At 43.4% G+C, this 19461-nt stretch overlaps 1 protein-coding gene across 1 annotated transcript in view; it reads right to left on the reverse strand.

Annotated features, from left to right (window-relative positions):
- Window positions 1–19461, reverse strand: part of abcc1 (ATP binding cassette subfamily C member 1) — a 169038-nt gene that overhangs the window by 55224 nt on the left and 94353 nt on the right. Inside the window, exons 17-20 of the mRNA XM_033040273.1 lie at window positions 16799–16925; window positions 9321–9497; window positions 6026–6193; window positions 5762–5927 (exon numbers count right to left, since the gene is read on the reverse strand). Coding sequence (XP_032896164.1) covers window positions 5762–5927; window positions 6026–6193; window positions 9321–9497; window positions 16799–16925 — 638 coding nt within the window. The remainder of the gene's footprint in view (window positions 1–5761; window positions 5928–6025; window positions 6194–9320; window positions 9498–16798; window positions 16926–19461) is intronic.

A 19461-nucleotide genomic window follows, 5' to 3' on the forward strand; every position in this document is an offset into this window, starting at 1 on the left:
TGTGCAGTTTTGGTCTCCTAATTTGAGGAAGGACATTCTTGCTATTGAGGGAGTGTAACGTAGGTTCACAAGGTTAATTCCCGGGATGGCAGGACTGTCATATGATGAAAGAGTTACCACCAGGGGACGCTGCACAATGGTTGCCTCGCCAACGGTCTGTATTCATCTTTTTCCTTCTTTGTTTTGTTTTGAGTTTGTGTAAAATGTATGTTTTAGTTTATCTTTAGTTTTGTATTATGTGGTGGTGGGGGTGGGAGAAACTTTTCTCATCTCTTTCCGCGACAGAGATGCGACTTTTTCCGTGTCGTATCTCCGCCTGCACTGCGGCCTAACATCGTGGAGTTGGCGGCCTCTTGTTTGGGACTTCTAGAACTCCAAAACCGCAGAGCCTGTGGACTTTAACATCTTGGAGCGGGCGATCCCTTTGCTAGGGGTCGGCCTTTGGTGCTCCAACCTGCAGACCAACATCGTGGAGCTCGTGGTCCCCAGTTCGCAGCCAACTTCGGGGACTCCATCCCGCAGGAGATTTGACCGCCCCGACGTGGGAGCTCGATCTCCGGCTGCGGATGGTTCGACTCCCTAGACCGCGGGAGGAAAGGAGGAAGGAAGATAAGACTTTATTGCCTTCCATCACAGTGGGGAATGTGGAGGAGCCACTGTGATGGATGTTTAAATCAAATTTGTATGTAGTTGTGTGTCTTGTTGCTTTTTTAGTATGACTGTATGGCAAACCAAATTCCTCGTATGATGCAAAACTTGGCTAATAAATTACGATTATGATTATGAAAAATACAACAACTGGCTTTATTCACTGGAATTTAGAAGGATGAGAGGGTATCTTACAGAAACATACACAATTATTAAGGGATTGGACAGGCTAGATGCAGGAAACTGCATGTTCCTGATGTTGGGGGAGTCCAGAACCAGGGGTCACAGTTTAAGAATAAGGGGTAGGCCATTTAGGACTGAGATGAGGAAAAACATTTCCACCCAGAGTTGTGAATCTGTGGAATTCTGTGCCAAAAAAGGCAGTGGAGGCCAATTGTCTGGATGTATTCAAGTTAGATATAGCTCTTGGGGCTAACTGAATCAAGGGATATGGAGAGAAAGCAGGAACGGGGTACTGATTTTGGATGTAGACACAAAAAGCTGGAGTAACTCAGCGGGCCAGGCAGCATCACTGGAGAGAAGGATTACGTGACGTTTCAGGTCGAGACCGTTCTTCAGAATGATGTCAGGGGAGGGGGCTGAACAAAGATCGAATGTAGTCGGATACAATAAGATTAGTAGGAGAACTGGGAAGGGGGAAGGGATAGAGATGGAAAGCGAGGACTATCTGAAGTTATTGAAGTCAATGTTCATACCGCTGGGGTTTAAGCTACCCAAGAAAAATATGGGGTGCTGTTCCTCCAATTTGTGCTGGGCCTCATTCTGACAATGGAGGAGGCCCAGGACAGAAAGGTCAGATTGGCAATGGGAGGGGGAGTTAAAGTGCTGAGCAACCGGGAGATCAGGTAGGTTAAGACGGACTGAGCGGAGATGTTCAACGAAACGATCAGCGAGCCTGCGCTTGGTCTAGTCAATGTAGAGAAGTTGACACCTGGAACAGCGGATGCAGTAGATGAGGCTGGAGGAGGTGCAAGTGAACCTCTGGCTCACATGGGAAGACTGTTTGGGTCATTGAATGGAGTCGAGGGGGGAGGTAAATGGACAGGTGTTACATCTCCTGCGGTTGCAGGGGAAAGTACCTGGAGAGGAGGTGGTTTGGGTGGTAAAGGAGGATTTGACCAAGAAGTTTCAGACGGAACGGTCTCTGCGGAAAGCAGAAAGGGGTGGAGATGGGAAGATGTGGGCAGTAGTGAGATCCCGTTGGAGGTGGAAAAAATGTTGGAGGATTATATGCTGTATGCGACGGCTGATGGGGTGGAAGACGAGGACCACGGAGACTCTGTCCTTGTTACAAATGGGGGGAGGGGGAGCAAGAACGGAGCTACGGGATATCGAGGAGACCCCAGTGAGAGCCTCTTCTATAATGGAAGAGGGGAACCCCCGTTTCCTAAAGAATAAGGACATCTCCGATGCCCTGGTATGGAACACCTCATCCTGGGTGCAGATGCGGCGTAGACGGAGGAATTGGGAGTAGGGGATAGAGTCTTTACAGGAAGCAGGGTGGGAAGAAGTGTAGTCAAGATAGCTGTGGGAGCCAGTAGGTTTGTGGTAGATGTCGGTCAATAGTCTGTTTCCTGGGATGGAGATGGTGAGATCTAGAAACGGTAGGGAGATGTCGGAGATGGTCCAAGTAAATTTGATGCAAACAGCAGAGAAAGTGATTTTGGCTGCAGTCATCTTCTGCTTCAGTAAAGGTCGGTGATTGGCCACAACGTCCTTGGAGACTGCGTCTGATTGGCCGCCATGATCGGCGCATTATGTGATTGTACGCGACGCCTTTATAACCATATAACCATATAACAATTACAGCACGGAAACAGGCCATCTCGGCCCTTCTAATAATAATACGTTTTATTTATGGGCGCCTTTCAAGAGTCTCAAGGACACCTTACAAAAATTTAGCAGGTAGAGGAAAAACATGTAAGGGGAATGAAATAAATAGTAGAGACATGACTAGTACACAAAGTAAAGACAGAATTCAATTCAAAACCCAACATGAGGCAATTAATGCACAGATGAAAAGGGAGGGGGACGTGGGGCTAAGGATAGGCAGAGGTGAAGAGATGGGTCTTGAGGCGGGACTGGAAGATGGTGAGGGACACGGAATTGCGGAGGAGTTGGGGGAGGGAGTTCCAGCCTGGGAGCTGCCCTGGAGAAGGCTCTGTCCCCAAAACATGCCCATAGTCCATGCCGAACACTTCTTCTCCCCAAGTCCCATCTACCTGCACTCAGACCATAACCCTTCATTTCCCGTCCATATACCTATCCAATTTATTTTTAAATGATAAAATCGAACCTGCCTCCACCACTTCCACTGGAAGCTCATTCCACACAGCTACCACTCTCTGAGTAAAGAAGTTCCCCCTCATGTTACCCATAAACGTCTGTCCCTTAATTCTCAAATCATGTCCTCTTGTTTGAATCTTCCCTACTCTCAATGGAAAAAGCTTATCCACGTCAACTCTGTCTATCCCACTCATCATTTTAAAGACCTCTATCAAGTTCCCCCTTAACCTTCTGCACTCCAAAGAATAAAGACCTAACTTGTTCAACCTTTCTCTGTAACTTAGTTACTGAAACGCAGGCAACATTCTAGTAAATCTCCTCTGTACTCTCTCTATTTTGTTGACATCTTTCCTATAATTTGGCGACCAAAATTGAAGACAGCCGAGATCGATTAGTTGATTGGACGGGAATTTTAAGGAAAGCTGGTCGGTGATTGGACGCAACCCCTTTGAGACAGCGGTTGATTGGCCGCCAAACAATCGGGCACAAAAATGTGAAAAATAGGAAAAAAATAAATAATCGGAATTCCGATTTAAATCAGAAGAATATCATGCCTGACCAATTCAGTCGTCAATGTGGTGGAGGTAGAGTTCGGGGATAGGTCCAGTGTATGCCTGGACCAGGGATTGTTTGACGTACCCTACAAAGAGGCCGGTATAGCTTGGGTCCATGGGAGTGCCCATAGCTATGCCTTGGATTTGGAGGAAGTGGAAGGAGTCGAAGGAGAAGTTATTGAGGACAAGGACCAGCTCTCGGAGGAGGTTATTGGTAGACGGAAACTGACTGATTCTGCAGTCGAGGAAGAAACGGGGGGGGATGGGGGGGGGCTTTAAGACCATCCTGGCGGGGGATGGAGGTGTAGAGTGACTGGACGTCCATAGAAAAGATGAGGGAGTGGGGGCCTGGAAAACGGAAGTCATTGAGGAGACAAAGAGCGTGTGAGGTATCTAGGGAGGGATTGGACCAGAGTGGACAGGATGAAGTAGAGGTATGTGTAAATTAATATGGCTCGACATGAACAAGCAGAAATAATGGATCTGCCATGAAGTTCTGTTTGTGGATTTTGGGAAGATAAAATTGGGCCGTGCCGGGCTGGGGAACGATAAGGTTGGAGGCTTTAGAGGCCAGAGAGCTGGAAGTGATGAAATCAGTAATGGTGTTTGAGGTTAAAGGGCCTGTCCCACGAGCATGCGATTGCATGCGGCAAGCACGACCTAACGTGGTCGCTATAGCCGTACGGCCTCGCGGGGCCAGTCCCACATCGTTCGCCGGAGCCGTATGTAGTTGTGCGAAGCTGGTCCCGACATCGCGCGGGGCTCCGAAAAACTGACAGTGTTAAAAAATTCCGCGCGGCAACGGCCTGCCCGCAGCCACCTCGACGCCGCACGCACCGCCTCGACGGGCATACGCAGCATCTCGACGCCGGACGCAGCATCTGACGCTGTACGTCACGCGCGGACTTCGCTCGAACTTCACGTCACACACTCGACCTCCGCGCGCCCCTGCTTCCGGTTTGATCGCGCTCGCCGCATGCAGTCGCATGCTGGTGGGACCGGCCCTGTACGGTGATCACTCAACCTCCGCGCGGCCCCCGCGCGGTCCCCGCTCCGGTTTGCTCGCGCTTGCCACATGCAGTCGCCTGCTCGTGGGGCAGGCCCTTAAGTCCTGGTGTTCGTCTGTGGGGTCATGGTCCAAGGATAAGTATAGAGCTATTTTCTACATTGCCATCCATAATGTTTGGGACAAAGACCCATCATTTATTTATTTGCTTCTGTACTCCACAATTTGGGATTTGTAACAGAAAAAAAAATCACGTGTGGTTAAAGTGCACATTGTCAGATTTTAATAAAGGCCATTTTTATACATTTTAGTTTCACCATGAAGAAATGACAGCTGTGTTTATACATATTACAAATCTCAAATTGTGGAGTACTGAGGCTAATAAATAAATGCTGGTTCTTTGTCACAAACATTATGGAGGGCACTTTATGTTTCTATATTTACTCTACAATTTGCATCTTAACATATCTTGCATATTTTTGATAGTTCAGATCGAACACAAACAGAATGTAGAATGATACAATCAGCCCGTATATCCAAATGCGTGTATTTTTTATCTCGCAGAATCCTCTCCAGTAACTTGTCTACCACAGATGTTTGGCTCACTGGTCCATCGACCATGTAAGGAAGATGGGATTGACATCGGATCACAGATGAATTGTATAACTCTACGATTGTGTTCGATCTGAACTATCAAAAAGGTACAAGATATTTTAGGATGGAAATTGTAAGTGCAACTCAAATTACTTCCACTGAATGTATTGATATTTACAAGCAGTGACCTGTTTTGGAATCACAAGGTAAACAAAGATTACTCTTAACCAGAATAAGAGCTAAGATATAACCCAGCTGGCTGCAATATCTGGTGATTGGAGGCTACATGTTGTCAGGTATGAAAAATGTCTATGACCCGATTGATCTATGGCACACAGAAGCTAAAAACGAGTCATAGTACTTTTCCACAAATACTCAGAATGTTTTCAGGCCTGCTGCACAAGCACAGTAGTGTTATTTTTTTTTACAAAGGTAAAAATTACATACTTCATTGGAGCACTATCAAACATTCATAATAATGTAATAAATCTTTCACACAATTACAGGAATATTATGCCACCAACTACCATGTGAAACCTCTCAGCATGCCGTACTCCTGATCTTGGAATTGTACCATGAGGACCCAGACTTCATTTGTAAAACGATTAAAGTTTCAAAAAAGGTGATATTGAAATGTTTTTGCACAACTCACTATCGTTTTCTGTTGGAGCATGCATTCGCAGGAATTCTGAAAACGCTCCTTTTTGCTCTAAAAGTTCCTTGTAGGTGCCAGACTCTGAAATCTTCCCATCAACCATCACCAAAATCCTATCCATTTGAGGCAGGAAACTAATACCATGAGTTACAAGCACACGGGTCTGTAAAATAAAATTTACCAAATTGCTTTAAATACCTGATGCTTTTGGGAGGGAGTGGAATTTAAAGTGTTTACAAATAAGTTTCTGATGTTGCTTACCTTGCCATTCAGCAAACCTTTGGGTCCAATCACTTTATCAAAGATATGCCGACCAACATGCGCATCAACAGCAGAAAGTGGATCATCCATTAAATAGACTGCATTATTACTGTAAACTGCTCGAGCAAGACTCACCCTCTGCTTCTGGCCGCCTGACAAATTTACACCCTATTGGAGGAAATAAATGATTCAATGCATTCAATTGATTTGATCTTATTATAATGGTGAGTACGCACATTATCTTCTATAGAACCAAACTGCAATTTCCCAAAGTTTCCAATATACTACATTTATTGGAAACGGGTTGCTTCAGAAAAAGTTAGACATAATTTAGTGAAAATAAGCCACGATGAAAACTTTCCATTCTCAGTTACATATATAACCATATAATAACCATATAACAATTACAGCACGGAAACAGGCCATCTCGACCCTTCTAGTCCGTGCCGAACACGTATTCTCCCCTAGTCCCATATACCTGCGCTCAGACCATAACCCTCCATTCCTTTCCCGTCCATATAACTATCCAATTTATTTTTAAATGATAAAATCGAACCTGCCTCCACCACCTTCCCTGGAAGCTCATTCCACACAGCCACCACTCTCTGAGTAAAGAAGTTCCCCCTCATGTTACCCCTAAACTTCTGTCCCTTAATTCTCAAGTCATGTGCCCTTGTTTGAATCTTCCCTACTCTCAGTGGGAAAAGCTTATCCACGTCAACTCTGTCTATCCCTCTCATTATTTTAAAGACCTCTATCAAGTCCCCCCTTAACCTTCTGCGCTCCAAAGAATAAAGCCGTTACTTGTTCAACCTTTCTCTGTAACTTAGTTGCTGAAACCCAGGCAACATTCTAGTAAATCTCCTCTGTACTCTCTCTATTTTGTTGACATCCTTCCTATAATTAGGCGACCAAAATTGTGCCCCATACTCCTGAATTGGCCTCACCAATGCCTTGTACAATTTTAACATTACATCCCAACTTCTATACCCAATGCTCTGATTTATAAAGGCCAGCACACCAAAAGCTTTCTTTACCACCCTATCTACATGAGATTCCACTTTCAGGGAACTGTGCACAGTTATACCCAGATCCCTCTGTTCACCTGCATTCTTCAATTCCCTACCATTTACCATGTACGTCCTATTTTGATTTGTCCTGCCAAGATGTAGCACCTCACACTTATCAGCATTAAACTCCATCTGCCATCTTTCAGTCCACTCTTCCAACTGGCATAAATCTCTCTGTAGACTTTGAAAATCTACTTCATTATCCACAACCCCACCTATTTTAGTATCATCTGCATACTTACTAATCCAATTTACCACACCATCATCCAGATCATTGATGTACATGACAAACAACAGTGGACCCAACACAGATCCCTGTGACACCCCACTAGTCACTGGCCTCCAACCTGACAAACAACCATCCACCATTACTCTCTGGCATCTCCCATTCAGCCACTGTTGAATCCATCTTGCTACTCCACCATTAATACCCAACCATTGAACCTTCTTAACCAACCTTCCATGAGGAACCTTGTCAAAGGCCTTACTGAAGTCCATATATACAACATCCACTGCTTTACCCTCATCAATTTCCCGAGTAACCTCTTCAAAAAATTCAAGAAGATTAGTCAAACATGACCTTCCAAGCACAAATCCATGTTGACTGTTCCTAATCAGACCCTGTTTATCCAGATGCTTATATATATTATCTCTAAGTATCCTTTCCATTAATTTGCCCACCACTGACGTCAAACTAACAGGTCTATAATTACTAGGTTTACTCTTAGACCCCTTTTTAAACAATGGAACAACATGCGCAGCACGCCAATCCTCCGGCACTATTCCCGTTTCTAATGACATTTGAAATATTTCTGTCATAGCCCCTGCTATTTCTACACTAACTTCCCTCAATGTCCTAGGGAATATCCTGTCTGGACCTGGAGACTTATCCACTTTTATATTTCTCAAAAGTGTCAGTACTTCCTCTTCTTTGAATCTCATAGTTTCCATAGCTACTCTGCTTGTTTCCCTTACCTCACATAATTCAATATCCTTCTCCTTTGTGAATACCGAATAAAAGAAATTGTTCAATATCTCCCCCATCTCTTTTGGCTCTGCAGATAGCTGTCCACTCTGACTCTCTAATGGACCAATTTTATCCCTCGTTATCCTTTTGCTATTAATATAGCTGTAGAAACCCTTTGGGTTTACTTTCACCTTACTTGCCAAAGCAACCTCATATCTTCTTTTAGCTTTTCTAATTTCTTTCTTAAGATTCTTTTTACATTCTTTATACTCCTCAAGCACCTCATTTACTCCATGCTGCCTATAATTATTGTAGATCTCCCTCTTTTTCCGAACCAAGTGTCCAATTTCCCTTGAAAACCATGGCTCTTTCCGATTTTTACTATTTCCTTTCAACCGAACAGGGACATAATATGAAAATAATTAACATCAGCAGCTTCGACCCAATGCCACACCAGGACAACGGGCCTTTAAGGCCATGATAAGACTACATTAAGAGCTTTAAAACATGAAAGATACAAGATGGCACCAGGAATGTGGCGACTGTGTAAGTGTAAGAGTAATCTACATTTCTCATACTACAATCATTACAATCTGGTACTTATTAGTGTGCTATGTGCAGTAAGATTTGACCGATTTGTTTGCAAAGGTTTCACCCTGACAAAGTATAATTGAACATTTCCTCACATTCAGCATTTCAAAAAAAATTAATCAAGCATTAATTGGAGCAAGACGAAAACCTACATCAGAAATACTCAAAATAAAGACGATGCTCACATTATTCTCCACACGCGAAACCTTTCTATCTCTTGCTACACCTTTTTGCCTCAAGTTCCCTGCAAATACGGCATTTGATAACTTAAATAGATGGCTGTTCAATGGAAATTTCACTTCTTGTTGCGCTTCTGCTTCCATCCAAATAAGACAATTAAAATATGATGCGGATATGTGACAAAAGCAGATACAAATTAATTTGCTCTGGTCATGTATGGACTGCTGATTGTAACAAATTTATCCATCAGCAGGCTTAAAGAGTTGAATGGCTATTTCCTCTAATATATATACAAAAATGATTGTCATAGAAGTTTCACAATATATTTCTTATCATTAAATATTTAGCAGATCCAATCATAATCCATTAATATACAATTCCATGATGATACAAAAGTGGTTTCCATCTGCATTTTTTTTTAATTCATAGTGGACAAATATATTTAAATATGATTACTAATTTATAAAATAAATTATGCATACTCGACCTTTTCTCCTATTTCGGTCTCATCTCCTGCAGGCAGAACCTCCAGATCAGGCAGAAGTGCACAGCTCTCAATCACGCTTTTGTACCACTCTTCCACTAATTCCTGACCAAAGAGAATGTTGCGTTTTAAAGAAGCATTCTGAATCCAGGCTTGCTGTGAAACGTATGCCACTGACTCCTGCAAATAAACAACATCATAAGTCATTTTCAACTTTTTTTTAGATTTTATGTAATCCACAAGAATGAAATAAAAATAGCAAATTTTATGGCCCTCTAAAAGGTCATTGCTGGTGCATTGGAGGCTGCGGGGTGACCTTGCAGACATTTCTAAAATCTATGTGTTGCAGGTGAGAGGGGAAAGATATGAAGGGGACCCGAAGGTCAACTTTTCCCCACTGGAAAAAGGGTGGTACATACACAGAACAAGAAAGTGGAGAAGGAAAGTACAGTTTTGACATTTAAGACTTTTACACAGGTACATGAATAGAATAGGTTTGGAGGGATATGGACTAAGCAAAAGCAAATGTGACCAGCTTGGTTAAACAATTTGCTCGGCATAGAGGAATTTGCCCAAAGGACCGTTTCCCTACTGCAGAGCTCCATGACCAAGCATTGGAAATGCTGAACGGTTAAAAAAAATCAATTAGTCCCAGATGCTCATGAGCCATGCTTTGGTGAGTAAATTATTTTGAAAAGTTAGAAAAGCAAAATAAAATTCTTGCTGAATGTGGAACAGGACAGATTATTGTCTCCATTCATGATCATAAATTATTTCCTCTTTGTCCACAGGCTATAGAAATCTTTTGGACTTTGACAAAGTTACAGACTGAGAACAGAACGGAAAGCCAAATTAAATAAAAGGAGGGCTTGAATGATAGAGAACACCGGGACCATTGTAATTCACAAATCTACAAGAATGATTTGCATTTAAGACCATAAAACCCAGCGATATCTGCAAATGCGAGAAAAAAAAACTTAAGTACAGTAGTGGTGATTAAACAGTAACAATAAGGAAGATGCAATTTTATATAACAAATCTTGCAAACTGGGCAGTTAATTAATAGAATTGCAAGATGAATACATCAATAGGAAAAAATAAAAATGCCACAGAAAGGGGGAAAAAAGGCAAATTACATACAATAACAGGGAATGAAAGGAGTGAACAAAAAGGACCTGAGACATTTAAATTAAGATTGCACAGGGTAAATATAGAGAAAACTCTTCCATAAATGGAAAAATGTTAAATGGGATCATTTAATGAAGATACAAATAAATCCAAAATGGAAATCTTAGAAAATATGTCAGAACATGGAACTTGTTACCCTAGGAAATGTTGAACAAAATTTCCAAAGCAAATCACATGAGAATATGATAAGAGGACTAAGAACATTGAAGATTATAATACCACAGATTAAATTAGAGATTATGATTTATATGACACAGCACAGCGGAGTTTAGTTGCCTAATATGTCTATGTTTCACATTCTACATTCTTAGACCGGAGGAGGCGCTGTCCTGAACGGCTGCCTGTCCTGCAGCTGTCCGTTTTTTTTCCCTTCTTTTTTATTATTTTTAGTACGTTGAGTGTGTAGTCAGGGGGCCTAATCTTTTTATGTGTGGGGGGTGGTGGGGGGGAAGGGGGAAACTGCTTTTCGAGTCCCTACCTGGTCGGAGGGGTTGCCTTCCTCCGAGCAGCGACTTCGACCTGTCCTTGCGGCCTACCAGCGGGTCCTGGAGCGACGTTTCCCTGAGGGGACCTGGCCAGAACATCGGCTTTGGCGGCGGCGCAGAACATCGGCTTTGGCGGTGGCGCAGAACATTGGCTTTGGCAGCGGCGCAGAACATCGGCTTTGGCGGCGGCGCAGCGCTGGAGCGCTATTGCGGAGCGGGCGATGCATTTCCTGGGTCGCCGCGCTGGGACTCCAGTATGCTGGGACCGCCGATAAGAACATTGTGGAGCCGCGGTTCTGTGGAGCGGCCAGCTGCGACGTTTAACTTTACATCCCGTAGCCTGGGATCTCTTGCTGAGATCGCCAGTGTGCGGAACTCCGTCCGGCGTGGTCTGTTGGCTTGGAAGCCGCGGTCTCCGGTGGGAAGGCGGCCGTTCCTGGCACCCCAAGCCGCTGGGGGTTCTCCCGACGCCGAAGCACCATCACCCGGCGAGAACATCGGGCGCCGTGGCGGCGACTGTGGAGGCCTCAATGGGCCCGACTTTGGGTGGACAAGAGGATGGGGACTGGACTTTGTGCCTTCCCCCACAGTGGGAATCACTGTGGGGGGATGTTTTTGTGTTGAACTTCTTTTTGAATCTATGTTGTATTTTTATTGGTGTGCTGCAAGGACATCAGAATTTCCCCTGAATAAGGGGATTAATAAAGTTTAATCTAATCTAATCTATATAAATCTATTTGAAAGTTTCCCAAACCAAAAATCAAATTTCCAATTGCAATAAATGCTTGAAAATTCATGTCAAAAATAAAATGTATGCACTATTGAAATGCAGTTAATTCAGCCATTTTAATGGCAGGGGATGAGAATTAATATTATAACATTCAAACTGCACTCACAGCTACATGCTATGAATCTGTTTTCTATGTTATTATTATCCTTCAAATGAGAGATTAATGAGGTCAAAACACATCTTTCCACAATTCATGAATAAGCTCCATCTCCGGCTACTGAAAACATTAACCAGCCACCTACAACTTGTCCCACGCTGCCCCCAAAACGTCCGCAAGTGTCCACCAAAAAAGAAAATGTCCCACTTAGCCATCAAAGAACTTGGAAGCAAAAACAGGATCCCAAGTATGTTAGGATTTCTGCTGAAGTTTTACTACTGCTAGAACAGTGTGCTGGTAAACAGCTTTTTGCTTGTCCAGTCTTGTCAGTAACCAGGGCGGATGCCAAGTCCAATGGCAGGTATCCACTAATGAACCAATTAGGAACCTGGTGGTGTGTACCTGGACGGGAACATGTATACAGTTTTCAGAATCAGCCATGACTTTACCCGACTTTATAATTAACATATTATTTAGTTTAGTTTTGAGATACAGGGCGGAAACAGGCCCTTCGGCCCACGGATTCCACGCTGACCAGTGATCACCCTGTACACTAGCACTATCCTACACATTAAGGACAATTTACAAAAAACAATTAACCTATAAACCTGTATGCTTTTGCCGTTTGAAAGGAAACTGGAGCATCCAGAGAAATCCCACGCAGTTCAGAGGGAGAACGTACAAACTCCAAACAGACAGCACCCGTAGTCAGGATTGAACTCAGGTCTCTGGCGCTGTAAGGCAGCAACTCTACCGCCCTTTATCTTGCAGTTACTTCAGATTCAAAGAAAATGTGCATGTTTACCTTCCTAAATCAACTCCCATGAAAATATTCATCAAGTCTTGGGCAAATGATTGCAGAAGGTTTGAACATCCAAGAGTTGTTATGAATTATTTTTAAATGAATACTAGACTAAGTTGGGTCCCATGTTCACACGGGAGGGCAGGTTCCCTAACGCAATATTCCACCTCTCCACCAATTCCAATATTGGTGGCCAGTGGGATGGGGAGGGACTTTCCGGAGCGCAAGTATGGGTGTTGTGGGCTGAAGGGACTGGTTTCCAGAGGGCTAGTATGGACATTGTGGGCCGAATGGATTCTTGGGCTGGCAGCTCAGTCACGCAAGCCTGGTGTGATGGCAGCTCACTCACTCACGCTGGTGGGCTGGCAGTTGAGTCACGGCTATTCTTTGAAATACCACTTCAAGCAGGGTGCAAGGCCACCAAATTCAATTGCCGTTTCCTACCACTTCAAGCAGGGTGCAAGGCGGCCAAATTCAAGTGCACTTTCCTACCACTTCAAGCAGGGTGCAAGGCAGCCAAATTCAGGTGCTGTTTCGTACCACTTCAAGCAGGGTGCAAGGCGGCCAAATTCAAGTGGTTTCATATCATTTGAAGCAGCCTCTCTCTCTCTCTCTCTCCCTCTTTCGTGTTTTCTCAGTGTTCTGTAGATTTCCAGCTCAGACCGAGCTTCGTGACCCTCTCCCTCCCACATCTTGCAGAGACCGAGCCACGCCCACACTTCCGGGTTTTATACCTCCTCCCCCTCCCACCAGAAGGGGCGTAGCCTTCATGGCGTGATTGACAGGAGAGAGAATCTCAACATTTAAAAAACTTTAATGTCTTTTATTTTTCATCGATGGGAAAAATCCTCTGGCCCTGACAGCTGGAGGGGGACTCTGGGTAAGGTGGCCAAAAATCACAGCGTAAGTGGTTGCGGTTTTCGCTGAAATCAATATAGAGCGCAAACAGGAAGTGGTCAAGATTAGAGTTTTAATTATATAAATTTTCAAATCAAACCAACCACATTTGCCTTTTCAAACCAACCACATTTGCCTTTTCAAACCAACCACATTTGTCTTTTCAAACCAGCCACATTTGCCTTTTCAAACCAGCTACATTTGCCTTTTCAAACCAGCCACATTTGCCTTTACAAACCAGCCACATTTGCCTTTTCAAATCATCCGCATTTGCCTTTTCAAATAATCCGCATTTGCCTTCTCAAACCAACCGCATTTGCCTTTTCAAACCAACCGCATTTGCCTTTTCAAACCAACCACATTTGCCTTTTCAAACCACATTTGCCTTTTCAAACCAACCACATTTGCCTTTTCAAACCACATTTGCCTTTTCAAACCAACCACATTTACCTTTTCAAACCAACCGCATTTGCCTTTTCAAACCAGCTACATTTGCCTTTTCAAACCATCCACATTTGCCTTCTCAAACCAACCACATTTGCCTATTCAAACCAACCACATTTGCCTTTTCGAACCAACCACATTTCCCTTTTCAAACCAACCACATTTTCCTTTTCAAACCAACCACATTTGCCTTTTCAAACCAATCACATTTGCCTTTTCAAACCAACCACATTTACCTTTTCAAACCAACCACATTTGCCTTTTCAAACCAACCACATTTGCCTTTTCAAACCAACCACATTTGCCTTTTCAAACCAACCACATTTGCCTTTTCAAACCAACCACATTTTCATTTTGAAACTTCATTTTCAAACCACATTAAGGGCACTCACGGGTCAGTAAAACTACACTCACAGTTTAGTAGACTTGTGTTCAGTTGATTCACAGCTCAGACAGAGCTGTGACCTCTCGGTCCCCCATCTTGCAGCAACTGAGGCACGTCCACACTTCCGGGTTTAGTCCCTCCCGCCTCCCACCGGAATAGACGTGGCCTGCATGGCGTGATTGACAGGAGAGAGGATCTCAACATGTTTTAAACATTAATAAGTCTTTTATTTTTCATCGATGGGAAAAATCCTCTTGACCTGACAGCTGGAGGGGACTCTGAGTAAGATGGCCAAAAATCACAGCCGTAATTGATAGCGTTTTTTCTAAAATCAATATACAGTCCAAACAGGAAGTCGTCAAGTTTAGATTTTTAATTATATAGATTACATGAAGAGCTAATCATTTTCTTCTTGACCAGCCCCTTGGGATTGAGGATGGCTTGTATCCCCTTGTTTTTTGGGGTTCTGAGGTGTACAATGAGGCCAATGTGGAAACTGCAGACTTTTCCACAAATGGGGCAGGAGGCAGTTGATGGGACAGACAAGTTGGTTGTTTGTGAGATAATGTGCTCATTCTACCAGTGATAAAGGTATCGGATGTGCTCCAGGTTCATGGCTTCATGGATCTCAACATCTTGACTGTTCCTTCCCCACTTCGAGCTGTCAGTGCACTTTTTCTACGAAACGTTCACATCCCTCAAAGTTATTTTTTGTCTGTTGATAAATACGCTCAAACAGTAGAGTTTGGCACTAGATATGTAAACACCATGGCCTGCAACTAGGTCATCAATGGTGGGAACCTTTTGCTTTTCTTGCAACTACCCAACCGGGGGCCATCCTGTATGGTATGGCTGCCCAGCCTGCAGCTGTCCATTTTCTTCACCTCTTTTTTATTTTTAGTGAGTTTTAGTGTTTTGTTTTTGGAGTTCTAGTCTTTTTTATGTAGGGGGTGGGGGAAACTACTTTTCAGGGTCCCTACCTGGTCGGAGAGGCGGCTTTTCTCCGGGCAGCATCTTCGACCCATCCTCGCGGCCCACCAGCGGGCCTGGAGCAGCGTTTCCGGTCGGGACCGGCCAGAACCAGCCACATTTGCCTTTTCAAACCAGCTACATTTGCCTTTTCAAACCATCCACATTTGCCTTCTCAAACCAACCACATTTGCCTTTTCAAACCAACCACATTTGCCTTTTCAAACCAACCACATTTGCCTTTTCAAACCAACCACATTTGCCTTTTCAAACCAACCACATTTACCTTTTCAAACCAACCACATTTACCTTTTCAAACCAACCACATTTGCCTTATCAAACCAACCACATTTGCCTTTTCAAACCAACCACATTTGCCTTTTCAAACCAACCACATTTGCCTTTTCACCAACCACATTTTCAAACCAACCACATTTTCATTTTGAAACTTCATTTTCAAACCACATTAAGGGCACTCACGGGTCAGTAAAACTACACTCACAGTTTAGTAGACTTGTGTTCAGTTGATTCGCAGCTCAGACAGAGAGCTGTGACCTCTCGGTCCCCCATCTTGCAGCATCTTCGACCCGTCCTCGAGGCCCACCAGCGGGCCTGGAGCAGCGTTTCCGGTCGGGACCGGCCAGAACCTCGGCTTCGATGGCGGCACAGCGCTTGAGCGCTATCGCGGAGCTGCCGATGCCTTGCCTGGGTCGCCAAGGTAGAACTCCGGTGAGCTGAAGACCGCCGATGAAACATCGCGGAGCTGCGGGACTGTGGAGCGGCCAGCTGCGGCGCTGAACTTTACATCGGGAGCCTGGGATCTCTCGCAGAGATCGCCAGTGGTGGAGCTCCATCCAGCGTGGCCTGCTGGCTTCGGAAGCCGCGGTCTCCGGTAAGGAAGTGGCCGTTCCAGGTTTCCCATGCCGCTGTGAGGATTCTCCCGACGCCAGAGCACCATCATCCGGCGAGAAAGGCCTGGAACATCGGGCCTCCGTAAAGGCGACTGCGGAGGCCATAATAGGTCTGACTATGGGTGGACATGGGATGGGGACTGGACATTGTGCCTTCCCTCATAATGGGAACCATTGTGAGGGGATGTTTTTTTATGTTTAAATCTCTTTATTATTGTTATGTCTGTATTCATTTTTTCATGTGCTGCATTGGCAATAAGCATTTCACTACACCTATGGTGTATGTGACCAATAAATAACCTTTGAACCTTTGATATCAAGATTACCCTCCATAACCCACTGAATGGCAAAATTACCAGTTAAGAGCGTAAAATCAACAATTGTAGCCTAATCCAACACATGTAGGCAACAAAACCAAATAACAATCTCCATTCTCATATCCAGTCCTCGGGTTAAGATTATCTTTTCACTTTTCATTTTAGCCTCCTATACAAAAATAGAATGACGTTTTACCTTAACAGCAACATAGCCTTCCATTTTCTCCATTTCCCCGAGCAACGCAGAGAGTAGGGAAGATTTCCCACATCCAACATGTCCAACAACAGCTATGAGAGTGCCATCGGGAATATCTACACTAATGCTGTGGAAAAGAGAATGCAAATAGAAGACTATGAATTAAATAACAAAAAAGAGATTATAATAGCAAGCAGTAAACTTGTCAAGTATATTTGATCCAAACCTATCCAATTAGTTTTCCTTGTTACAATTCACAAATATATTTTCCTTGTTACAATTCACAAATAAACAGGAGCAATCCGTTTCCAACCAGGAGGTAGTGCAGTGCAGAGCAGCAGCACATCCAAACTCATGTCCAAACTCCTAGACAAAGGAATTGCAGAGTTGTAGTTGTAGCCTGGCCCATCACAGACCAGACTTCCCACCATTGAATACAAATACATTATAGGTTACCAAAAGCAGTCTATGGTTTGTACCTCCTTATTAAAATATGAATCAGGGTCAGTGTTTATAACTGATTGGGTTGGGCAACATTTCCAACAATTACAGATAATTTGAAAACAATTGATAGCAGTATTCAATGCAATTCAATCTTCACTGAGCACCAATTTGAATGAATATAGCTTTTGAATGCCATCTCTAGTAAAACTTCAAATCGTGTTGAAATGCTACATCTGAAGATGAAGTTCGGTCCCCTGCAACCTCCCCCATCCTCCACCAACCATACACTGGTCAAAGTTACCGTACAAAGACTCCATTGTTTGTGGTTGTTTAAGTGCCAATTATTATGAAAGGCTAAAAGCATTTTTATGATTGAAGGAACATAGTGAGGTGCATGATCGCAATTGACAATATTGTCTGCCAAGCACTGTTCATTTACACAATACTTAGAATTGTCTCAGGTTTCACCCCCAGCTATTATCTGAAAAGAGAGCATATCATTTATGTTTCAACTCCGACAAGGTCATAGAGCAGTACAGATTATTCTAAGAACATAAATACAGTAGTGTCCATTTGAACAATCTAATTTAATATGGATTATGAAACTCAGATTAACTTCCACAGAGGGAATGCAATGTTTTCTTGTTCATGGTGACAGCTCGTCATGGGTAATGTATACTGGCGTTGCCCACAATTACCTCATTCCAATAAAATGAGTAATTAATTAAACCAAGGTTAGAGTTTAGAAATAGGGAAGTTTGTTACAAATGTACAGAGCTTGGTCAAGTCAAGTCAAGTTTATTTGTCACAAGATGTCCAGTGAAATGAAAATGGTGAGGCCACAGCTGCATGTACTCGCACAGTTCCGGTCTGCCTCCCTAGGATAGCTGTAATAACATTGGAGGCAGCCCAAAAGAGATTCACCAGGCTAATTCTTGGGTTGTCCCATCAGGAGGGACTAAACAGGTTGGGCCTGTATTCTTTAGAGTTTGGAAGAAAACAGGACAATCTTAAAGGAAATATATAAATCCTAAGAGGGCATGACAGGTAGATATGAAATGCTTTCACTGATTGGAGAAACTCATACAAGGGTATAACGTCAAGATAAGGGGTTAGTTTAAAACCAAGGTTCCGTGCATTCAGAAAGTATTCAGACCCCTTCACTTTTTCCACATTTTGTTACGTTACAGCCTTATTCTAAAATTGATTAAATTCATTTTTTATCATCAATCTACACACAATACCTCATAATATAAAAGCGAAAACAGGTGTTTAGAAAGTTTTTCCAGTAATTAAAAAGAAATAACTGAAATATCACATTTACATAAGTATTCAGACCCTTTGCTATGACACTCAAAATTGAGCTTCGGTGCATTGATTATACTCGAGATGTTTCCACAACTTGATTGGAGCCCACAAGTGGCAAATTAAATTGATTGTACATGATTTGGAAAGGCACACACCTGTCTATATAAGGTCCCGCAGTTGACAGTGCATGTCAGATCAAAAACCAAGCCATGAAGACAAAGGAATTGTCCGTAGACTTCCGATACAGGATTGTGTCGAGACACAGATCAAGGGAAGGGTATAGGGAGGTTGCACGGCAGTCGTGTCACGACCCATGACCCGTACTGTTGCTACGCTACGCCAACTGGAGTACACACGATGAACTGCAGGAAAGCACTGACCATTGTTTCCAGCGTAGCGGGCCCGTTAAAACCCGCCAAAATGGTCAATATTTGCGCTGTAAATAATTATGGAAATCGGGATAAGCGTGAGAGACATTTATCCTACTTCAGAATTCCAAAAGTGAGGAGAAATGACGGTAGATAGAAGCGAGAACTGAAGGGACAAGAACAGCCAACGTGCTTGGCGAACATTGACCGTTTGCTCACTGTATTTCATCAACAGTAAGGCATTATTTGTGTTTTTTCTTGATTCCTTTGGCATCTAAAAAGTTTCAGAAGGGATTAATCTGGCTGTAAAATGTTATAATCACCCATTGTTCTAAAGTGGGTTCTTACATACAAAAAGAATGCGCCTCTGAAGCAAAATTTATCATTTTGGACTCTCAATGGATATGCAGGATGAGATGAGGTCCAGATGTCCTTACTTTGTTAAAATGTATAAGGCCTTTTGCAGAGGAGCTCAGAGGTGTTGCAAATGCATGGTTAGGATTGGTCAGATAAGGGGCAGTTGTAAATACTGTTTACTATGTT

This window comes from Amblyraja radiata, chromosome 22 (assembly GCF_010909765.2).
Source record: "Amblyraja radiata isolate CabotCenter1 chromosome 22, sAmbRad1.1.pri, whole genome shotgun sequence".
Taxonomy (NCBI): Eukaryota; Metazoa; Chordata; class Chondrichthyes; order Rajiformes; family Rajidae; genus Amblyraja; species Amblyraja radiata.